General features: G+C 40.1%; 1 protein-coding gene across 5 annotated transcripts in view; it reads right to left on the bottom strand.

Annotated features, from left to right (window-relative positions):
- Nucleotides 1-25,628, bottom strand: part of exoc4 (exocyst complex component 4) — a 238,876-nt gene that overhangs the window by 179,794 nt on the left and 33,454 nt on the right. For all 5 annotated transcript variants that reach the window (XM_004913052.4, XM_018092352.2, XM_018092351.2 and 2 more), the window contains exon 8: nt 12,930-13,075. In XM_004913052.4, the coding sequence (XP_004913109.2) occupies nt 12,930-13,075 (146 nt within the window). The remainder of the gene's footprint in view (nt 1-12,929; nt 13,076-25,628) is intronic.

Here is a 25,628-nt window from a genome sequence, read left to right as displayed (position 1 = left end):
CCTGCTGTGTGCTGCGGTCCTCCTTTCATCCTTGGCTGTGAGATATACTGTGCTGCCCTCAGATAATCCATTTGATTTTACATTACACACTCACTACACACTTATTACACATACTTTACTTTACATTTACAGTTTGTACTTTACATTACATTTGCAGATCTACACTAACTACACATACACTTACACACATACATCTATCTAACATAAAATATTATTTTGCTTTACGTTTGTTTTTGTGTCATTGTCATTGTTTTTGTCTAAAAAAAAACAAAAAAAACAAAAAAAAAACTGTTTATTTGGTGTTGTGCCCTCTCACTGTTATTTTCTGTATTTTCTGCATCATATTGTGATTTTATTGATTATTCTTTTCTGCGTTGCCCTTTTGTTATATACTTTTGCTTGTTACCATCATTTCGCAGTGTGAATCTTTTCTGATTATTAGTGATTTTATTGTTGATTGAGTATTGCTTTGCTCTAATTACTGTTGTAACTTGTTTTTGGCTTTACTTTGCATTTTCAGTTTTATATTACTATTCATTGCTGGTTATTTTGATTTTCAGTGAATTTATTGAATCTTGAGGTTTGCATTGTTATAACTGGTTCTAACTTGTTTTTGCTTGTGTTTTGAATTTTTAGTTTTATATTCCTATTCATTACTGGTTCTCTTGATTGTTTAGTAATTTTATTGCATTTTGACCACTAGTTACTACTAATTGCATTTTATTTGATATTGTAAGTTCTTTGGCTAGTCTCATAGGGTTTTTGTTCCAGAAAGTTCCAGAGAGTTCAAGGGGTTGAGCTTCTAGGTCTGATCAGTTGGGTTTTTTTTTTGGGAGGGGGGGGTTCTGCCTATTTTATTGGATTTATTGTATTTCTGTGAATTATATTGTTCATTTTCAGTTTTGTATTGCTGTTTATCACTGATTCTTTTCTGATTACTAGTGATTTTATTGTTGTTTGAGTTTTGCTTTGCTCTGATTACTTCTGATTAGTTTTTGCCACTAGTTACTAGTTCTTTGGCTAGTCTGATCTGGTTTTTTGCTCCAGAAAGTTCCAGGGAGTTGAGAGGGAGTTCAAGGGGGTTGAGCTTATAGCAGTTTTTTTTTTTCTTGGTCTGATTTGTTTATATTATCAGTTGGGTTTTTTTTCTCCAGTCTCTGCCTTGCCTGTTGCAGTAGTTTTACAAGCAATCTTTTTTTCTGGCTTGATTGTCTTTAGTTTTAGATTAGCCTGTACATATTTTGTTTGCAACATGGCAAAAAGGTTTTATTCTGCTGAAGAAGCTGCTGCACATTGCATGGCCTCTAGCTCAGAGGAGTTTAGTGGCTCCGATTCGGAGTATGTGCCCCCTGCATCAGAGAGTGACTCTTCTACTGAGGAGTCATGGTGTAGCAGCAGCACTGTTAGTGCTCTAGAGGAGCCTATGGAGGTAGATGAGGATGTGGATGATTTGGAAGATCAGGAAGCGGGCGATAGGGCTGATGCTGCAGCTGGTGGAGAGCCTGCGTGGGGGCCTCCTTGTAATTTTCCCCCTGAGATCCCCCCGTTTACTACAGTCCCTGGCGTCAAGGTGGACACCAGTAATTTTGAGCCCATAAATTTTTTCCAATTATTTATGACTGAGGCCATCCTACAGGATATGGTCCTCTATACCAATGTATACGCCGAGCAGTATCTTACACAAAATCCCCTACCTAGGTATGCTCGAGCTCATGCATGGCATCCCACAGATATTGCCGAAATGAAGAGGTTTGTGGGACTTACTTTAGCTATGGGTCTCATAAAAGCCAATTCTTTGGAGTCCTACTGGGATACCACTACTGTGTTGTCTATCCCTGTCTTTTCTGCCACTATGTCTAGAAACCGGTATCAGCTACTGCTCCGGTTTCTGCATTTCAATAATAATGCTACAGCTGTACCCCCTGATCAGCCCGGCCATGACAGGCTGCATAAATTGAGGCCCCTAATAGACAGCCTGTCTGAGCGCTTCGCAGCAGTATACACTCCCTGCCAAAATATTTGTATTGATGAGTCCCTTCTCCTCTTCAAAGGGCGCCTACAATTCCGTCAATACATCCCAAGCAAGCGTGCCCGCTATGGGATTAAATTTTATAAACTTTGCGAAAGCAGCTCGGGGTACACTAGCTATTTCCTGATTTATGAAGGCAAGGACTCCAAATTAGATCCCCCTGGTTGTCCCCCTGACTTAACTGTCAGTGGAAAGATTGTATGGGAGCTCATTTCTCCACTTCTGGGCCAAGGTTTCCACTTATATGTGGATAACTTTTATTCTAGTATCCCCTTGTTCACTGCCCTATATTGTTTAGATACCCCAGCCTGTGGCACCATAAATCGTAACCGAAAAGGATTGCCCAGGGCTCTGCTTGATAAAAAATTGAATCGTGGAGAGACTTATGCCCTTAGAAAAAATGAGCTCCTTGCCATCAAATTTTTTGACAAAAAAAATGTTTTCATGCTGACATCAATCCACGATGAGTCAGTAATTAGAGAACAGAGAGTTGGTAGGCCCCCCAAAAATAAGCCTCTCTGTAGCAAGGAGTACAGTAAGTACATGGGTGGTGTTGATAGAACTGACCAACTCCAACATTATTACAATGCCACCCGGAAAACAAGGGCCTGGTACAAGAAAGTTGGTATATATTTGATACAAATGGCCCTCCGAAATTCATATATTGTGTATAAGGCAGCAGTACCAGGTCCCAAATTGTCCTATTATAAATACCAGCTGCAGATACTCCCTGCCCTGTTGTTTGGTGGTGTAGAGGAACAGACAGTGCCTGAGATGCCCCCTAGTGATAATGTGGCCCGATTGATTGGGAAGCATTTTATAGATACGCTTCCACCCACACCTGGCAAACAGAGACCCCAGAAAGGCTGCAAAGTGTGCCGCAAAAGGGGTATAAGACGAGATACAAGGTACTATTGCCCAAAGTGCCCTCGCAACCCTGGGTTATGTTTCAAACCATGTTTTGAAATATACCATACGCAGCTGCACTACTGAAAGGTTTATAAATTGTGTATTGATTTGGATTGGATTTATAGTAAGCATTGGTATCCCACTTTGTGCAAAATTTATATAGTATACTTTGATTTATGTATTCAGGGCAGTTGTGGTTATTTTGGAATTTTCAGTACCCTAATATATTGCTTATTATGGATGGCACTGGGGGTATAGCCAATTGAGGTGTAAGGTAACGCACAGGGCGCCTACACATTTGTGGTGTGTGATGATTATGATGATTCATCTTGCCTGCTGATGTTTTCATCTCCCCTGCTGATGCCACAAAGTTTTTTTTCTACTGACACCTCATAAGCTGCCCTTGCTATCTGTTTTTTTGGACAATATTTCATATTTTACTAGTTTATTGGGTCTCCCTGAAATCTTGTTTTTTGTTATGGGCTCCAGCTTTTTGTAAAGTGATTTTTGCATGTTTAGGGTTTTTGTTTGCAGTTGTGAAAGTAGTTTTGCTGATGGTTTGCTGATAGATGGGGACAGTTTGCATTTCAATACTAATCAACTATTATCTACTAATCAACTAATTCAATGCTAATTGTAGTCTTTCTCTTTATTATGTATATTAGTACTGAGCTCAAGGCATAACAGTGAAAGGAACAGGGAACTTGATTGACAACTTACTGAGGCTATCTTTAATTTTGGGAAGTATATATTTTGTTCTTAGTCACCTAGCAGGGGTCCCCAACCGCCAGGCCGCGGACGGCATGGCAGTGGGCCGCAGCGCCCCCTCCCCCCAGCGCGTTGCATGTATTATGCGCCGTGTAAAAAATTTTGTGCCTCCTACCGGGCCGCGGGGCTAAAAAGGTTGGGGACCCCTGACCTAGCACCACAATTTTGAATGCTTACATCAGGGGTCCTCAAACTTTTTAAGCAGGGGGCCAGTTCATGGTTCCTCAGACTGTTGGGGGGCCAGACTAAAGTCCCCCCCCTGTCCTCATACTATGGCCCTCTCCGCTGCGTCCTTCTGCTCTCTGCTGCGTCCTTCTGCTCTCCGCTGCGTCCTTCCGCTCTCCGCTGCGTCCTTCCGCTCTCCGCTGCGTCCTTCCGCTCTCCGCTGCGTCCTTCCGCTCTCCGCTGCGTCCTTCCGCTCTCCGCTGCGTCCTTCCGCTCTCCGCTGCGTCCTTCCGCTCTCCGTTGCGTCCTTCCGCTCTCCGCTGCGTCCTCGCATCAGATCATAGTGGGGAACGGGTAAATTATCTTGGGGGGCCGCATCAAGCCCAAGGGCTGTAGTTTGAGGATGCCTGGCTTATATGAACAGCAAGCGTGATCAGACTTGACGTTGCTAATATGAGCTTTATTGTTAGCATCTCAAATGCTCACAATTCAGTGAAGTACAGATGAAACAAAAGGGCCGAAAGATGCTCAACTAAATAGATAAACGTAAGTAGAATATATTTGGGGCTAAACTGGGCAGGGTGTTTTAGTCATTATTGCAGTTTCAGGGAGAAATGTAACTTTGGATCTTTTTTTATCCTTTATTTTAGGCCAAACTGCAAAGTTTTTCGGAGAACTGTGTCCACAATTCTTTATGTAGGAAAGCAAGGATGGTTTTCCTGAACAGCTGCAGGTGAGCACTATCAAGGAACATATAGTTTGTGGGGGTATTTTCCAGGTAAGGGGGTTGCTAAGACTCAAAATCTAACAGATGTGCACTTATAGCATAGCTACCAAATTTAGCTATTGCCCCAGTTTTAGGGTGTTTGGTGGGTGTGCCTTTTGATACTCCCATATATGTGGGGTATCGTTTGATTCAGGAGAAGCTGCAGATTGATAGTGAGCAGGTTTTTTGTAGTTGTCATGGCAATTTTGGGGAGAAATTTAACTTTGGATCTTTTTTTTTCTTCATTTCAGGCCAAACTGCAAACTTCTACGAAGAGCTGCGTCCACAGTTTTCCATGTAGGGGAACAAGGATGGCACCGCTGAATAGCTGTAGGTGTGCACTTTCAAGAAATGTATGGTTTGTGGGGGTTATTTTACAGGTAGGGGGTGTTTTGACTAAAAAACTGCAAGGAGTGCACTTAGAGAGTAGCCCCAAACTTTCCAGCTGAAATTGCTCAAATGTATTGCCCCTGTTTTGGGGTGTTTGGTGGCCCCGTCTTTAGGTGCACACTTGCATTTGGGGTATCGTTTTGTTCGGGAGAAGTTGCAGATTGATAGTGAGCAGGTTTTTTGTAGTTGTCATGGCAATTTTGGGGAGAAATTTAACTTTGGATCTTTTTTTTTCTTCATTTCAGGCCAAACTGCAAACTTCTACGAAGAGCTGCGTCCACAGTTTTCCATGTAGGGGAACAAGGATGGCACCGCTGAATAGCTGTAGGTGTGCACTTTCAAGAAATGTATGGTTTGTGGGGGTTATTTTACAGGTAGGGGGTGTTTTGACTAAAAAACTGCAAGGAGTGCACTTAGAGAGTAGCCCCAAACTTTCCAGCTGAAATTGCTCAAATGTATTGCCCCTGTTTTGGGGTGTTTGGTGGCCCCGTCTTTAGGTGCACACTTGCATGTGGGGTATCGTTTTGTTCGGGAAAAGTTGCAAATTGATAGTGAGCAGGTTTTTTGTAGTTGTCATGGCAATTTTGGGGAGAAATTTAACTTTGGATCTTTTTTTTTCTTCATTTCAGGCCAAACTGCAAACTTCTACGAAGAGCTGCGTCCACAGTTTTCCATGTAGGGGAACAAGGATGGCACCGCTGAATAGCTGTAGGTGTGCACTTTCAAGAAATGTATGGTTTGTGGGGGTTATTTTACAGGTAGGGGGTGTTTTGACTAAAAAACTGCAAGGAGTGCACTTAGAGAGTAGCCCCAAACTTTCCAGCTGAAATTGCTCAAATGTATTGCCCCTGTTTTGGGGTGTTTGGTGGCCCCGTCTTTAGGTGCACACTTGCATGTGGGGTATCGTTTTGTTCGGGAAAAGTTGCAAATTGATAGTGAGCAGGTTTTTTGTAGTTGTCATGGCAATTTTGGGGAGAAATTTAACTTTGGATCTTTTTTTTTCTTCATTTCAGGCCAAACTGCAAACTTCTACGAAGAGCTGCGTCCACAGTTTTCCATGTAGGGGAACAAGGATGGCACCGCTGAATAGCTGTAGGTGTGCACTTTAAAGAAATGTATGGTTTGTGGGGGTTATTTTACAGGTAGGGGGTGTTTTGACTAAAAAACTGCAAGGAGTGCACTTAGAGAGTAGCCCCAAACTTTCCAGCTGAAATTGCTCAAATGTATTGCCCCTGTTTTGGGGTGTTTGGTGGCCCCGTCTTTAGGTGCACACTTGCATGTGGGGTATCGTTTTGTTCGGGAGAAGTTGCAGATTGATAGTGAGCAGGTTTTTTGTAGTTGTCATGGCAATTTTGGGGAGAAATTTAACTTTGGATCTTTTTTTTTCTTCATTTCAGGCCAAACTGCAAACTTCTACGAAGAGCTGCGTCCACAGTTTTCCATGTAGGGGAACAAGGATGGCACCGCTGAATAGCTGTAGGTGTGCACTTTAAAGAAATGTATGGTTTGTGGGGGTTATTTTACAGGTAGGGGGTGTTTTGACTAAAAAACTGCAAGGAGTGCACTTAGAGAGTAGCCCCAAACTTTCCAGCTGAAATTGCTCAAATGTATTGCCCCTGTTTTGGGGTGTTTGGTGGCCCCGTCTTTAGGTGCACACTTGCATGTGGGGTATCGTTTTGTTCGGGAGAAGTTGCAGATTGATAGTGAGCAGGTTTTTTGTAGTTGTCATGGCAATTTTGGGGAGAAATTTAACTTTGGATCTTTTTTTTTCTTCATTTCAGGCCAAACTGCAAACTTCTACGAAGAGCTGCGTCCACAGTTTTCCATGTAGGGGAACAAGGATGGCACCGCTGAATAGCTGTAGGTGTGCACTTTCAAGAAATATATGGTTTGGGGGGGTTATTTTACAGGTAAGGGGTGTTTTGACTAAAAAACTGCAAGGAGTGCACTTAGAGAGTAGCCCCAAACTTTTCAGCTGAAATTGCTCAAATGTATTGCCCCTGTTTTAGGGTGTTTGGTGGCCCCGTCTTTAGGTGCACACTTGCATGTGGGGTATCGTTTTGTTCGGGAGAAGTTGCAGATTGATAGTGAGCAGGTTTTTTGTAGTTGTCATGGCAATTTTGGGGAGAAATTTAACTTTGGATCTTTTTTTTTCTTCATTTCAGGCCAAACTGCAAACTTCTATGAAGAGCTGCGTCCACAGTTTTCCATGTAGTGGAACAAGGATGGCACCGCTGAATAGCTGCAGGTGTGCACTTTCAAGAAATATATGGTTTGTGGGGGTTATTTTACAGGTAGGGGGTGTTTTGACTAAAAAACTGCAAGGAGTGCACTTAGAGAGTAGCCCCAAACTTTTCAGCTGAAATTGCTCAAATGTATTGCCCCTGTTTTGGGGTGTTTGGTGGCCCCGTCTTTAGGTGCACACTTGCATGTGGGGTATCGTTTTACTTGTGAGAACTTGTTCTTTCATATTTTACTTCATTTGAAAATTTTTATTGGATATTTTTTTCTCAAATTCACTTTTGTCTCTGTGACTTTGATGACATTTAATAAAAAAAAAAAAAATCCCAAAAAGTATTGTTGAATTTCTTAGTGATCTGTATACGCCAACTGCATTTAGAGCAAAAAACTACCCCAGACCCAAAAACCTAGCGGTGTGTAGTTTCTAAAAATACCTAACATATGGAGGTTTTTCACTTCTATCATTAGATATACCATGTTAACAAAGAGATGCGCTTATCGGTTTTGTTAAAATGTAAAATTATAGAAAATGTTGTTTTATTATTGGGGTGTCTTCTGGGCAAGAAAAGTGGGATACCAATACATATTTGGTATTGGTGGATTCAGCAGAGTCGGGGCTTTTATAAATAATAACATTTTTGTCAGTAAATGTAATTTTTCTTGAAAAAAAAACACAAAATAAAAACATATTTTTTTTTTTTTTTTTTTTTTTTACATATTTCACTCAAAATTTTTGTTACATCTCCTGAAAAAGTACATTTTTTTTTTACAGTGTTCAAGCCCAATTCGCTCCGAAAAAAACGATATATAATTTGCCTTATTTCATGTAGACTTTCTTGTCAAAAAACCTAAGCAAATGTAATGAGTGCAAAATGTCTCAAAATTGCTTGGCAGTAGATGTTCGCTTTTCGGACAAATTGGCTGGCAGTGAAAGGGTTAAATCAATTACAAAAACACCTTAGAAAAAACTTCTTATGAGAATAATCAGCCTCTGTTAGACTCAGCAGGCTGACCACAACATATCAAACCAAAATCTGCCATAACCAGGCCAGACATACCATGTTTACCATTTAGCATTACTTTTCCTCCACGCCAAGTCCTCTAAAAGCCTATACGCCTTTTAGTGGGGCTTGGCCACCCGTTGGCCATCCATATCCATCTGGATACGACATATGGATACGAATATGACATCTGGCCATGTTACAGGTAAGTAAGAGAGATCCTTTCTGATCATTTTAATAATATTAATTGAACTAGCTTTCCCTATATCATTACCACCAACATGCAATAACACTACGTTTGGCATACCCCACTTCCCATGCATTTGCGCAATAACAGGGATCACCCTATACCAAACCCCGAACTCCCATCCAAATAATTTTAACGGTATCCTTATCCAATTCTAAGTTGACTCAATTGATGTAAGAATCTCCTATAATCCAAAGATCAACAGTTGTACATCTGTACAAAGAGAAATTAATTAGTTGCAGAATAAACTAGTGCAGGTCTTACATAGGAGCGGAATCTATGTGACTGCCAGCGACCAATTTTTATTATATGTTCATCACTAAAGCCTAGTAATGAAGCTTGAGTCGCTGCTCCAATTCTGAAAGAATGTGAGCTAAAATGCGAATCCTGAATACCTATAAAATTGCAACATTTCTGAAAAACTCTGTTGAATTGAAACTTGGTAACCGGGGTGCAATCTTGATGAATAAAAAACAAGGATTCTATCTTCGGTCTGATTTCAGAAAATTTTTGAAAATTATGAACAGGACATAAAGAAGTGCTTTGGATTGGACCCAACCATATGACTTTACCTAACCCTAACTGGTCAGTCTTGGATTTTTTCAGAATAATCTTCAGCCTCTGTTTGTAAAGTGAAATGTCAGTAACATACAGCCCATTAATAGCAGTTTTGCTTGCAGCAACAAGCTCACTAATTCTAAATGCCCCAAAGTATGAAAGGGAAAAAAGGCAGCGAAAAAGTGCTACTTCAAAAAAGAAATTAAAGCATACTGACTGCAATGCAAATAATATATTGGACAATAAGTCAAGAGTGATGGGCTTTCTTAAATCAAAGGTTTGTGTTTGACCATATCTTTTAGCATCTGCTTAATTAAATGATTCTTGGTAATATCCAACAAGCCCTTTAATTTAAAGGAGAAGGAAAGGCTAAGTCACTTGGGGGTGCCAAAATGTTAGGCACCCCCAAGTGACTTAGATTGCTTACCTTTTACCCCGGGCTGGTGCCCCTGTACGGAGAGAACAGCACCAGCCCGGGGTAGCAGCGAGCGCTTCCTCCTTCCTTTTCGCATGCGCCGGCCGACGGATTGCGCCGGCAGAAGAAAAAGGAAGGAGGAAGCGCTTCCTACAGGTACCCTAGGCTGGTGCTTTTTTCTCCTAACAGGGGCACCAGCCCAGGGTACAAGGTAAGCGATCTAAGTCACTTGGGGGTGCCTAACATTTTGGCACCCCCAAGTGACTTAGCCTTTCCTTCCCCTTTAAGGAAGAAAGCAATGCCCATAATCTTTTTCTTAATATTGGCCACTGACTGTTTTGCTTTGTAAGCTTCGAAAATAAATTGTGACAAAATTGCTACCATGTCACTACCCTCTTGATGAACTTGAAACATTTCCCATTCATGCCATGCAGAACAATACGCGACCCATGTCTTTCTTGCTACTGAGTTGCCAACCAAGTCCATCACTCCATCCAGGTGATTTCCCAAATGTGATGAGGGCAAGGGGTACTCCTTGGGTCTGCATTCGCTTGAAGCTCCCTGAACAATTCTATCTGAAAACGGGAAAGAGCGTCCGCAGTGGTGTTAGTAAAACCAGGCAAATGTTTGGCCTTAAACTAAATGTTCAAATGTAGAGTTTTAAGTATGAAATGTCTTAATAATTTCCATACCGGAGGGGAACTAGTGGTCAGATTATTAAGTACCTGAACAACGCCTTGATTGTCACAATTTAAAATAATCCTTCTGTTAGCTAAAATATCCCCCCATAACTCTAATGCGACCACTATGGGAAATAATTCCAAGAATACTAAATTTTTAAGCAACTCAGTTCCCTGCCACTGTTCAGGCCACTTCTCAGCACTCCAATGACCTTGGAGAAAATCCCCATAACCACAGGAAGCCGCAGCATCTGTAAACAATTGAAAAGCTTCATTGTCTTGAAATTCAGACTGCCAACTGGACCTGCCATTATAAGTGCTGAGGAAAATATCCCAAATGGCTAAGTCCTCCTTTAACGGTTTTGGAATTCGAATGTGCCAATTTGGTTTATCAACCCCAGCTGTTAAAGCTGCGAGCCTCCTGTTAAAGACCCTTCCTGCTGGTATTATTTTTGTTGCAAAATTTAAATGACCGACTAACAATTGAAGTGTGATTTTTTGAGAACACAACCCCCACTTTACTAATTTTTTAAGTTTAAAGAGTTTGTCATCTGGTAATCTAAATTCCATTCTCTCAGAGTCAATCTCCAAACCCAAAAATTGAATAACGTTAGAAGGGGAAAATGTTTTTTCCTGGGCCAATGGAATTCCAAATTTGCTACACACCCACATAAAATGTTCTAAGTTAGACGCACATACATTGGATTTGGCTGAACCGACAAATAAAAAATCATCTAAATAATGAAGAATCATCCTTGAACCAGATTCTACCATCACAACCCACTCCAAAAAGGTAGAAAAAAGTTCAAAGTAAAAACAAGAAAGGGAACAACCCATAGGGAGGCATTTGTCAAAATAATATTGCCCACCAAAATGGAAACCGAATAACTTAAAGCAATTCGGATGAATGGGAAGCAAGCGAAACGCTGATTGGATATCACTTTTTGCCATCATAGCCCCCTTTTCACATTGATTCAGCAAAGACAATGCACGGTCAAAAGATGCATATGTAACTGAGCATAATTCAGGGTCAATCCCATCGTTTATAGACTCGCCTTTGGGATAAGAAAGGTGATGGATAAGTCTAAACTGACCCAATTCCTTTTTAGGGACTAAACCTAGTGGTGACACACGAAAACCTTCCAATGGAATATTATCAAATGGGCCCTCTACCCGGCCTAGGTGAAGCTCTTTCAATATTTTGTCTCTCACTATTTCGGGATTTGAGTGTACAGATTTGAGATTATCATAAATTGGCTGTAAGTTCATGTCTGCTAAATGGGGAATCCAAAAGCCTTCAGTAAATCCAAATCTAATTAGGGTGGCTTTCTCCTTGCTTGGATAAAGCTTTAAATAGGGCTCCATGTTTGCTAATTTCCATGGGGTTTTCGCCTTTTGCCATTTGATCTTTTCCAGGTCCTTTTGCTGAGGCATTAGTGACAAATTTTTTAAGGCAACGAAAGGCAGGATGGTTGCCCCCGCAGCCCGAGCACTCATGTTTATAGCGGCAATTTCCTTGCCACTTACAAACCGAGTCATTAAATGCCCAGCATGTTTTGGGTTTGGCCCCTGATTGTTTTTGGGTACTAACTGCTGTAGGGTTCTGTACTCTGTAAGACATCATACCCAGCCACAGATCTATGTCCTTAGTTCCCCATTCTAATTCATTGTGTACTGCTATTTTTTGCCTGAATTTCTCCTCATATATAAACCAACCTAAGCCACCAAAGCTCTTGTAAGCTTCTAGTACACTATCAATATGCTTAAATAACATAGGGGACAATTGTGGTTGTTTGGACGATAGTAAATTAGCATAAATACAAAAGGCCTGCAGCCAGTTTGAAAATGTTCTGGCTATAGGTCTCCTTCTGTCCTCTTTTGAGTCACCCTTGCGTTTAATGAATTCTTTCGCTGAGGGCAGCAAAGATAATAAATCTACATATTCTGCCTTATAGATTTTTTCCTTAACAAACATTGGTAAATGAAGGCCAAGAGATACCCTTACATGTAATTGTTTCTCTATGGCAAGCTTCAGGGATACCTGCACTCTTGGGAGGGGTTGTTATGGCCGGTGATGGGTGCAACATAGCATTCACCACACTTTGTATATAACCCCCGAGGTCATTAGCTACATCTGATGGCAAAGTATGAGAAACCAAGGTATTACCCATAATCCTGTGTCTGCGTTGGAAGCAACTACTGAGCCAGGAGGAGATATTGCTGGCCATTGGTAAGTATTCCCAGACCTGGTGACACTTGTAGCCCCTCTCCTGCTTCTTGCTTTTTTAACCGCTGCTGTGGCTTTAATTGCACTAGCCGAGCGCATAGCAACCGTTGCTCTTTTCTTTCCTCTTCCCCGTGCAGGTACAGGAACAGCCACCTCCTCCGAAGGCGTGTCAGAAGCTGGAGCCACAAATTGAGATAACAGAAGCAGCTCCTCCTGACCCGCCTCCTTTTGCAGCCATTCCCGTACCTCCTCCGCGTCGCCATCTTTGAGCACTCGCCGGACTTCCACAAGCGCAGCCTGCACTTGCTCCTCCAGGCTCGATGACGGAAAGGGAGGGGGTAAGCCCGTGCAGCGGCGCGGCTTTTAACCCCTCGGGTGACTCACCCGTCGCTGCGCCACCAATGCCCGCTCTCTCCCGCACTGCGGACCCCACCAGCCAATAGCGCACCCCCCCTTTGCCGCCCAAACTATTAACCCCTTCACACCAACCCCATGCGCACCCAGGGGGCATACACCCCCTGCGCCCTTCTTACTTGAAAAGGGAGTTCTTAGGCCTTTGGGGTTTCTTCTTTGCAAAGAACGCAGCGAATTCACGGCCAGTGCTGGCATAGCTTAGCTGGGTTGATGCCTCAGAGGATGCTTTGGTGTTTTTCATATCAAGGTACTCAGTCAGCAGGATCTACAAAAAAATAAATAAATAAATTAGTTTAGAACTACACAACTTTTTTAAAGCAATAAGATCATCAAGACTATTTTCTAAAGTGGTTTATGTTATTATAATGTCTTGGTCAACTGACCATTATATAGTTTTCTCTCAAAAGAAATATTGTGCAGTGCTGTTTATGATATTTCCACATAATGGTTATGACACATCATACACAACAAGTTCAAACATTTTTTCAAGGAATCATTCTCTGAGAAGCATGACAGGTTACTACTGCAAAAGAAGCAATGATCTCCGTTCAGCAGCGATAACGCCACCATTATCTATCCAGTGGAGCTGAACTTGCATAGAGTTCACTGGCTCTGCCAATTGTTTTCTTTACTAAATGCCAAGTTAAGCATCAAAACCGCTTTAACAGTGGAGTCTTCCATGAATTAAAAGAAATACACAAAACATATTTTAAAAGCCACAAAGGTATCAAGCTAAATAATCTGTAAAGTTTGATGTGTATAGTGCAAATTTAACCAGAGAACCCTGTTAAAGGTATGCCATTGTACACCCAGAAACCTCTAGCACAGTGCTGTCCAACTGGCGGCCCGCGGGCCGCGACCCCCCTCTGTGTGGCCCCCCACCTGTCTGGCTGCTTTGATGGCTTACCATTGAGTAAGAATTAAATGGTATCAGTACTGAGATTAACTGGCCCCCTGCATGGTTCTCACCTCAGATTCAGGCTGTAATCCCTCTGTATTGTTTAAAAATGTAATCCCCTGTGTTTTTCACACCTTTTAATACCTGCATGGTTCACCCCCTGCAGTGTTCACACCTCAGGCTCAGGCTGTAATCACTCCCATTGTTCACTTCTTCACACCTCAGACATAGGTACTGTAGGCAGAGTATGGCACATACAGCCAGCATAGGGCAGGTAGAGTATGGCACACACAAGAAGCATAGGTCAGGGAGGGTATGGCACACACAGGAAGGGTAGGGCAGGCAGAGTATGGCACACACAGTCAGGGTAGGGCAGGCAGAGTATGGCACACACAGGCAGGGTAGGGCAGGCAGAGTATGGTACACAGAGGCAGCATAGAGAAGGCAGAGTATGGCACACACAGGCAGGGTAGGGCAGGCAGAGTATGGCACACACAGACAGCATAGGACAGGCAGAGTGCTGCCTGTGTGTGCCATACTCTGCTTGCCCTTTGCTGCTTGTGGGAGGTGAACCTGGCAGGGGTTTGTTGTGGGAGTTTGTTAGCAGTTGGAAATAGCCATTAAATGGTCCCTAAGGTGTGTAATTATGTACTGGGGGTTGCTCTGCTATCCACAGGGGAGGAGGAGGCATATGGAATTTAAGGGTATATCTTAATATGACATAATTCTTTCACATATGAATGATGGTTGATATCCCCACAGTAAGGACCAAGCATTTGGGATTTTGCTGTGTTACCACCATTGTGATAAAATTGGTGTGGTTTGAAGTGGGTGTGGTTTCAAAAGGGGGAGTGGTCAAAACTGGCTTCCATTAGCGGCCCTCCACCATGTATGCTAGAGAAATTTCGGCCCTCGGCACCGTAGAAGTTGGACAGCACTGCTCTAGCATATGGGGGTTTGGAAGCAGACTTAACCCTTTCTAGCACAGGTGGCAATCTGGCAAGGTGAGTGGGTGAGGAAACAAGCCTCCTTAGTTGGTGGCTGCTTACAGGATCAATGCTTAGATTGAAATTTAAAAAATACAAATGAGTTAATGCATATTTCTATGTCCTTTAGTCAGTGCTCAAAGACTACAAAGACAGCCTGCTGTTCAATAACAAAATTCCTTTTGGCCTTTTCCTGTAAAAGCCAGCACACTTTTTCTTAGGAGTCCAGCATGATTAATTCTGGCATTTTGCTGTAAAAGCTCCATGTCGAAATAAGCACCTTGGTGCTTCACATTTAATTAAGGTGTCTAGACCTAGCTATCTTTCTTGCAGAGATATGAGTATATGTATTCTGTTATCTGTTAAGAGTAGTCCATTTTTGTAAAGTTTCTGAAATTACTTAACCTTTATTTGATGCGGTGTATGCATAGAAATTGCTTAATTCCTGATAAAAAATTGTTGGTATAAAATTTCAGAAAGAGAGGAAAGAACAATCAAAGAGGCAGGATGGAACTTATAGGTACAGCCAATCCTTCTCCCCATTACATGGTTTGGCTTTTAACAGCACACTCCTGTATCCTAGCATACAGGCTCTCAGTAGTAACTCTCAAATACACTTTAAAGATCTTCATTACCCTGTTAATATCGGTTGGATTTCTGGAGACAAACTACCTGATAAAGTCTAATAAAGTCTTTATGGTGCTGGTTTGTCTTAAGCTGGCCATACACATGGCGATCTTTCCATTAGTCACATGAAAGATCGTTCCAACCCTCCACTGACATTCAGGGCTGAATCGTCAGATATGGAGGTAGAAACAATAGGATTTCTACCTCTTTTTGTCGATTCAGCCCTCAAGGCAGATTTTGCTCAGGCGCCTTCAATGAATTATCATATGAAATATTGTGTTTGATTTGTATATTACAAGTTCATTGGGAACCAGCTCACAGAGTGTGCGAGAAGGGGGAAATTAAAGGGACTCTGTCGTGATTTTTATTATGTATTTTTCATATCTCAATTACACTGTTTACATAGAACATATTCACTCTACCATTTAAAATGTTATTCTTGAACCAACAAATGTATTTTAAGTTGAAAAATTGGTGTTTAGGCACCATCTCAGTGCATTGTGCCTGATACTAAGCTTTCAGAAGTAGCCAGCTACACATTAGAACTGCTTTTGGATAACCTATTGTTTCTCCTACTCCCTTGTAACTGGAGTCCCAAGCCAGACTTGAATTTTTTTACTACTGAGTGCTATTCTGATATCTACTGGGAGCTGCAATCTTGCTACCTTCCCATTGTTCTACTGATCGGCTGCTGGAAGGGGGGTGATACCAGTCCAACTTGCAGCTCAGCAGTAAAGAGTGACTGAAATTTATCAGAGTCACATTATTGTAATTAAAGCCACACATTACCACCTTTCTAACATATTTACTACGCTATATCATCCACTCCCCCAGAGAAAACTTCTATCTGTAGTATCATTCTGGTTCACAATATAAACTTCCCAACATTTGCAATCTATATTTGTGTAGCAGCAGCAATTTATACACCTGTATCTTTAATATAAATCTGCAAAGTGTATTTACGGCTGCCCTTTTCTCTGTAAAAGCACTTGCAAATTTACTGGCATAAATATGCATATACTTTTACTTTATTTTTAAGAACTTTTGCCAGTGTGCCCCTTTATTCTGCTGCAATGTTTCTGAAACCTTTTTTCATAAAGGGACCAATAGTTTCAATAATATAAATATTGGAATAGGGTGTTTTAAGAAACCAACAAACCACTGTAAGGGTGATATAAAAGAACAGCCAACCATTATAAGGTAAAGAAATGACTTTCAGTAACTATGAGTGCAACACATACATTGCGATTAGGACAAGGATAACAGTGAAAAGGGCTGCAAATAAGTAGTGGTCTAGTTTTTGGTATCATTACCACTAATAGGCCATTGGTTTGCCACAGGTGTTTTATAATGGCATATATGTTTTTATACAAATGGATAAAAAAAATCCTATTTTTCTAAATCCCTTGTTTTAGTCTTAAAGCGGACCTGTCACCCTAAGAAATAAGTCCAAATTATTTTCTATATTGTTAGTTGAGCAAAATAAACTTTACTTACTCTATATAAATAATATAAATCTTGTTTCCTTCCGTCTTGGAATTACTCAATCAAAGCAAGCAGGCAGGCACCATTTTGTGGACACTGTTATTAAGGCAAGCTTTGTATCATGTCAAAATCTTGTTTATGTGATAGAATGGGGGGCCTGATACCCAGGCCCATGCACTGGCTACACAGTTAGATAAGGAGGAGGGAGGGGAGAAGTGAGCTGTGCAGTGACATCTAGGAAGTGCTGAATGGAAAGCTAAAGTTACTGTCTGCCCCACCTCTATGCCTAAGGCATAGAGGCGGGGCAAGCAATATATGATTGACAACTGTGATTTTTAAATGCCTTTATAATGGGTTTGGATGTGTTAATATAAAAATGAATTTGGGTTTCATGTTTAATTTGAACAGGACTTTTATTATACAGATTTTCATGTCTGGGTGACAGGTCCACTTTAATCACCTGCAACTCAGCCTGTTATAATCACTGGCATCATAATATTCTCTAAAAAGTTGATGTCGTTTACTTCATTTCAATTTCCTTATCAAATTTATATAGCACTACTTTTGTATGCAGAGCTGTACAGAAGTACAATAAATTAATAAACAGAGGGTCATTGCTATAATAGATGAATAAATAAAAATTACAATAATAAATACAAATGAATACAAAGTACAGTTGCATTGGAGATTCCACAGAGCTAAGTGAAAAGATACAAGAGGATGGAGATCCCTGCCTTGTAGAGCTTACATCTAAATGAGAGGGTAACTTGAAGACACAAATAGGAGGGTATTTAGAGCTGCAGGTTACAGTGCCAGTTCCCAGTTCAGGTGTGATCCCAATGCTCCCAATGTAGTCTTTTAGTTTACTTCTGAAGATGATTCTCTCCAGAGGAATTCAGGGATGGCATTTCCTGAATGACATTTATAATTGTTTCTAGTTTGCCAATGCAGCTGGCCACTCTGTAGCATTTCCCACATACAACAAGGGGTTAATATTTTCAGTCATTTTATTAAGTGAACCTGCAAGATGACAGACCTACTTGCACCTCAGGCCTTTTCTGAACGTTTATGATGCTTGAGCAATTAAATGCCCTCTTTCTAAAGTTTTGCTAAAGTGCCTCCATACAGCAAAAAGGTTTTAATTTGTGTTTTCATTGAATTAAGAGACATTAGCAAACCCACATTAATGGTGTTTCTAATTGGACAATTGGCATTGCTAATGGATTTAATTCTGTTTGCAGCTATTTCATTACCCAAATTACCCTAAATGCTTTTCTGGTAATGTGTTTTTTAATACAGTATAAAGGTACATTGTTTAGCTGTTAAAAAATAAAGTTAGCCCCACTTTTACAAATGCAGGTGCTAGTATTGTGCTTTATTTTCACTGGCATGATATGATTAATATATATACTGTACTTGGCAATAAACTTTTAGGGGCAGAATGCATTTTCATTACACTTAGGGCCAAATTTAGTTTTGATTATTATTTTTTTGATTAAAGCTGCAAGCTTTTTTTTTTTTTTTTTATAATCTCTTTATTTATCAGTTTTTTATTTACACGTTAAATAGTAACAACATCGGTGACACGGGTTATAATGTCCTCTGATCCGGGTTGTGCAAGCTTTATTTTGTGTGGAATACCAAACACTCGATTTGTGTACAATATATTAATTCAAAATAAATTATCTATACTACTGTTACTCCTAGTCTACTCAGCAGATTATCCAAATCCTGTAGTATTCCTGCATAATTCAACCATTGGTCTTCTATCTTGGTTTACAACTTATTAATGGTCGCGGTACAGTCAATACATGCGATATGTTATTTTATTCCGTAACTGGTTATAATTTTTTTTTTTTAGTAAGTATAACATTTTTGTACTTTTTCAGAAAGATCAGTAAACTATGATATTTAACCAAAAGCAGAAATGTGTTACTCAGAAAGAACTATGGAAAAACATTACATTAAAAGAGTTAATTAGACATACTGTACTGCTTGGCCAGTACAGTATGCCTAATTAAGACAATCTGATCATTTCTTGTAAACCACCTACTTATGATCTATACAACAAAATAACAGTAAATATATAGAATGAAAAATCAAAATGATTTAAAATTAAAAATTAAATTGTTTCCATATACAAAATTACTTAAAGCAACAGAATTATTTGCTTGCTGTGTACTATTTACAAATAGAGTTTTTTTCCTATCACTATAACCCTTCTCTGATACTTACTATTACTCTTATGTCTATTCTGCTACAAAGTGTTTCTTCCATTGCCTCTAAGAAGTAATCACTACGAGTGTCAGACTGGGCTGGTGGGACTCTGAAAAAAAAAAACCCACTGGGTCCCAACAACCTAGACCTGAGCCCAAACTTTGGTGCTCCACCACTGTCGGGCAGTCAGTTGATGGGGGCCTCTGGGGTAACAGCCTTGTGGGCCCCACACACCCCAGTCCGATGCAGATTACAATTTCCCCTAAGGGGTTTTGGGCCCCCTGGAGTGACAGTCTCGGTGGGACCTGCACAGCCCAGTTCGATGCTGATTACAACCACTCCTCCATTTAGCCGTATTAAGCTTACAATTGTGTTCAACACAACAATTCGTGGTTTTCATTTTCTCAATAAAGTAAACACTGCTACAATACAGAACAAACTTAAATATGACGTATTTCTGCAAATGAAGTCAATAATTACTACTTCTTGAATTAAACAGATAATCAAACAAAAGGTAGCATGTGAAAAAGTCTAATCATCTCCACTGAATTTACTGGCACAAGGTAGAGAGTACAGTTTGACTTGTATGGGGGCTAGGCTGAAGTGCTGAGTATATAGTGATCTTACAGTGCCAATTTTGAAGGTCACATAGGAAATATAACTTAATAAATTTTAAGCCCATATTTCTATAAATATATAATAAGAACACTCCTTTGAATGCAAATCCTTACACAATATAATAAGCATAACCTTTTGTAAATGAGCCCATTTGGCTCTTTGTGATGTTTATTCAAGGAAAATGCATAGAAGTATATACATTCCCTCCAAACAAACATGAAAACAGTGCATGTACAGCAGATACATATTTGTAAGCCCCTATTCTCTAGAAGAAAGCTAAAATTGTGTCTGCCATTTTTTTAACATAATAATTTAACACCTTATGTATCCTGTATATTAGAAAGATATATCTTTTTAAAATAAATCTAAGTATAAAAATACTGCCTTAAACTTTTCATTTTGTCCTAAAGGATCAGCAGCAATCACTTTGCCAGAAATACATGAAATGCTAAAGATGAGGAAAAAAACAAGCTTTTTATAGTGCAGGGGGTAAAAAGAATCAAGGTCATTGTATGTACACATAACCTTGAGAACATACAGCAGATATATTTCACTATAACAAGCTGCTTTCTTTCTACCTTGTTTTGATCCACATAGTAAGACATTACATACTTTGTGCAGTTTTCTGTCAGCTTTACTTTGATCCTGTTTAAAATGATAAAATATAGGGTCCATTATATTCCGCTGTCTATTCCCTTGCTTGTAGTGTCAGGAGAATTATAATTGCCCGACACTGTATTTTTCATAGCCTGTGCGTGGGCTTTCCTTAACCTAATGACTCCACTATCTAAACTCAAAGCTTAAAATGAGCATTTGAAAAAAAAAAAAAAAAAAAAAAGTAAAACTGAGAGATGGTAAAAGTCCAAACATAAGTCACCCTGCACCTAAAAGTAAAGTGTTCTATTAGCTGCCTCTTTGGCACTGCTATGACAGCTTCAGTTTTACCAACATTTTTACACGTCTGTTAGTTTTCTACAACAAGATTTACTGGACATATTTAATCACAAACTGAACTGAATTTCGGATAGCCATTGCTATTGGACATCTGCATATGTAATTTGAGAGTCAATTAATAAATATTTTCTCTGAAAATCTGTTTCAAACTCTTTGGTCCCATTGATTGTATCCTCATTTAAAAAGGCTGAAGTTTTGTTAAGTTTTAAGAAATGAATTACTTATTTTATTTATAATATAATGATACTTATGTCTCATTGTAATTTAGCATCAAACCCATGTTCCATGTCAAAGAATATGAATTTTTCTGCAGAGAAAAATATATGACTTACTTCAGCATCAAGTATCAGAGCTTAATCCTATGTGGCACTTGCTACTAAGCTTATGTTATTAGAGGGTCTTTCATGCAGCACAACAAACATATCTGTTGCCAAGCAAAAAAGGGGTTGGTACTTCAGTGAAAATACCAAACAAGCTCAGAATGACCCCTTCAGAGGTTTCAGAAGATCTTGTTAGGTGCCATTACTTGTAGGAGTTGAATGAAACAATAGTACAGTACCTTCTACAGTATTCTGAACACGTTGGAAGAACACATTGGAAGAACAGGGAAGATCAGGCGGTGTGCCACTGCAAGCTGTGCTAACAGCCTTACTGAAGGGATAAACACTAGAGACTAGAGACAGTGATCTGCTATTTACACATGCCTCTGAATGTCCACAATGAAAAAATGAGGGAAAAACAACAAATCAGTCCTGGTTTTACACCCATTATATACATATTTATTATTATTATTTCTGTGGTATTCTAATCATTTATTAAAAGATCCAATTGAAAAAGCATGAAGGAAAAATGTGAATTTTAGCGCAAAAATACATAAATTGTGGTGAAAAAAGAGAAACACAAACGTTAGTAAATAGCGTTTGAGGAGTTTTATCTATAAAATGCAAGCACTACAGAGACATTTTCATAGCCAATTTAAAAAAAAATGTTTATGCCTCATATATTTAAACAATACATGGTAGTCATATACAAAAGTTCCATTGTCAGATCCAGCTCTACACTTCAGAACCCCAGCCATCTATAAATTCTAAATTCAATTAAAGGAGATATACATACTCCAGATCAACTGACTATAGTAGAATAAATTTGTATTTTGCAGCATTTTGGTTTCATACTTCATATAGTATGCAGCTTGATATGTAATTTATGCTATTAATATCTCTTTAGAATACATGCAATATGTATATATTTTATAATTATCTGAATAATATTTTCAAATGCAGTAATTAAATATCAAGTACAGTAAGCTGTCAGATATCTGACCTACTGTTCCCTACGGAGCCTTCCCCAAACTAGAAAGACAGTCTTTAGTGATGAGCAAATTTTTTTTTTTTTTTTTTTTTTTTTTTTTGCCAGGCATGAATTTGACTGTTTTGTGAAATGCCCAAAAAACTAGCACTAGCAGCATAAAATTATCCCACCCAATAATTTTTCTTTTTTTTTTTTTTGACGCACATCATTTTACATGTTTCGCAAAAATTCCATTGAAACGGGACAGAGTGGCTCATCACTAATTGTCTTACTTTAAAAGAATCTTTCTGGATTTCTAGACAACATTTATTTATGACCATTGCAAATGACCTCTGCTAACTGGGACACAAGAACTACATGATTAAATAATGCTGATGTTATCTGCAATACAAGCTTTATCATCTATTTTGGGTGTATGACAAATAAAAGAAACTGGCTTTTTTTCAGTTTCAGATTGTTACACTTTTTACAATTTAAGGTTGCAGTCATAAAGACACCATTTATTCCTCAAAGTAATTTGTCCCTAAAAGCAGCAAACAGATCTATGTTCAGGAGACAAAGCCAAATGCTAGAAAAGTACAAGGGCCATGAGATATCCTGAAATGTTACTGCTGACAGCACACAACTAGTCTCCTCTGGCAATCTGAAACTCTAATCAATGTCCAGTAAGGCCAACTGAACTCTATCCCAGAGACTGAGGAGTGCACAGAGAAAGCTGCTCACAGCAAGATTTAGAAGCAAGTGGTGCTGTGTCTAGTCCAGTGGAGCTCTGTCTTGGCATGGCTTAAACCAGTGCTGTCCAACTGGCGGCCCGCGGGCCGCATGCGGCCCTCGACCTCCCTCTGTGTGGCCCCCCACCTGTCTGGCTGCTTTGATGGCTTAACTTTGTGTTAGCCTTAAATGGCATCAGTACTGTGATTAACTGGCCCCCTGCATGGTTAGCACCTCAGATTCAGGCTGCAATCCCTCTGTATTGTTTAAAAATGAAATCCTCTGTGTTGTTCACACCTTTTAATCTCTGTATTGTTCACCCCCTGCAGTGTTCACACCTCAGGCTCAGGCTGTAATCACCCCATTGTTCACCTCTTCACACCTCAGACATTGTATGTACTGCCTGGCCTATGCAGCCTGTGTATAGGCAGCATAGGGTAGGCAGAGTATGGCACATAGGTAGCATAGGGCAGGGAGGGTATGGCACCCACAGGCAGCATAGGACAGACAGAATATAGCACACACAGGCAGCATAGGGCAGGCAGAGTATGGCACCCACAGGCAGCATAGGACAGGCAGAGTATAGCACACACAGGCAGCATAGGACAGGCAGAGTTCTGCCTGTGTGTGCCATACGCTGCCTACCCTATGCTGCCTGTGAGAGGTGAACCTGGCAGGGGTTTGTTCTGGGAGTTTGTTAGCAGTTGGAAATAGCCATTAAATGGTCCCTAAGGTGTGTAATTATATGCTGGGGGTTGCTGTGCTATCCACAGGGGAGGAGGAGGCATATGGATTTAAGGGTGTGTCTTAATATGACATAATATAATTTTTCAACATATGAATGATGGTTGATATCAGCGACCATTGTGATAAAATGGGTGTGGTTTGAAGTGGGTGTGGTTTAAAATGGGGGAGTGGCCAAACTGGCTTCCATTAGCGGCCCTCCACCATGTATGTGAGAGAAATTCCGGCCCTCAGCACCGCAGAAGTTGGACAGCACTGGCTTAAACAAACCAATATAATTACCTATCAAATCTTAGAATGTCTTGAGCATATTGCAGATACCGGCATCTGTAGATTATTTGATGTTCCCATGACCTATACACTATATATATGTTTTGATGGGATTTAGTAGCTGTGATATCAACAAGAATGCATTTTAAGAGGCATTTTTTGTGCAAAATATGAATTCCTTGAGGCAAATGTATTTTACAAGCCATATCGTAAATAGATGCAGTCTACTTAATCTCACGGGAAGTATGCTAGTCAAACTACTATTGTGAAGACGAACACTACAAAAAGAGCAAAAACTTAACACACAAAGATTTTGGGTTATGCGTGCAAGCCCTATCTTGGACCTACTTGATATCCTTTTCTTGGTCTCAGAGTGTGTTTGTGTGGCACAGAGCGCATACGAGGCCCCTCCAGAATAGATTTGTAAGTGCAAAAACACTTTTATAAAGTTCTCCAGTTTACACATATTTGCTTCCACACCTTAAATGTAATGCCGAAATGTGTTACAGGTGGCTGTGGCACAGTAGTCTACTTCTGCTCTACAAGCCTACCTGTTCTTCCCACCACTTTTTAGAGTGGACATCCTGTAAAGTCTGCATTGACAGAAGGGCCTCTTGGGAATTTTGGAGTTACCAGAATATCTTTTTTCTGCAATACAGACTGGTCAGTGCAGTAAACCCTACCCAGATTATTTAAGCATTGTTTAAAAATGGCAAATCTGTTTAATATACTATCCTTTTCTACCTTTTGTTTCTCGCTCTTCTTTCCTACCGTCTGCCTTTACCTGTGATCTTGAAATGATCTTGGGATCTGAGGTGGAGCCAGCCTTTATGTACGTATGTACAGTGGTGTGAAAAACTATTTGCCCCCTTCCTGATTTCTTATTCTTTTGCATGTTTGTCACACAAAATGTTTCTGATCATCAAAAACCGTTAACTATTAGTCAAAGATAACATAATTGAACACAAAATGCAGTTTTTAAATGAAGGTTTACGTTATTAAGGGAGAAAAAAAACTCCAAATCTACATGGCCCTGTGTGAAAAAGTGATTGCCCCCCTTGTTAAAAAATAACTTAACTGTGGTTTATCAATTTCAATTTTCAATTTCAATATCAATTTCTGTAGTCACCCCCAGGCCTGATTACTGCCACACCTGTTTCAATCAAGAAATCACTTAAATAGGAGCTACCTGACACAGAGAAGTAGACCAAAAGCACCTCAAAAGCTAGACATCATGCAAAGATCCAAAGAAATTCAGGAACAAATGAGAACAAAAGTAATTGAGATCTATCAGTCTGGTAAAGGTTATAAAGCCATTTCTAAAGCTTTGGGACTCCAGCGAACCACAGTGAGAGCCATTATCCACAAATGGCAAAAACATGGAACAGTGGTGAACCTTCCCAGGAGTGGCCGGCCGACCAAAATTACCCCAAGAGCGTAGAGACAACTCATCCGAGGGGCCACAAAAGACCCCAGGACAACATCTAAAGAACTGCAGGCCTCACTTGCCTCAATTAAGGTCAGTGTTCACGACTCCACCATAAGAAAGAGACTGGGCAAAAACGGCCTGCATGGCAGATTTCCAAGGCGCAAACCACTTTTAAGCAAAAAGAACATTATGGCTCATCTCAATTTTGCTAAAAAACATCTCAATGATTGCCAAGACTTTGGAGAAAATACCTTGTGGACCGACGAGACAAAAGTTGAACTTTTTGGAAGGTGCGTGTCCCGTTACATCTGGCGTAAAAGTAACACAGCATTTCAGAAAAAGAACATCATACCAATAGTAAAATATGGTGGTGGTAGTGTGATGGTCTGGGGTTGTTTTGCTGCTTCAGGACCTGGAAGGCTTGCTGTGATAGATGGAACCATGAATTCTACTGTCTACCAAAAAATCCTGAAGGAGAATGTCCGGCCATCTGTTCGTCAACTCAAGCTGAAGCGATCTTGGGTGCTGCAGCAGGACAATGACCCAAAACACACCAGCAAATCCACCT

This window comes from Xenopus tropicalis, chromosome 3 (assembly GCF_000004195.4).
Source record: "Xenopus tropicalis strain Nigerian chromosome 3, UCB_Xtro_10.0, whole genome shotgun sequence".
NCBI lineage: Eukaryota > Metazoa > Chordata > Amphibia > Anura > Pipidae > Xenopus > Xenopus tropicalis.
Note: the sequence above shows the minus strand (reverse complement) of the source record. Positions and strands in the feature narration are given on the sequence as shown.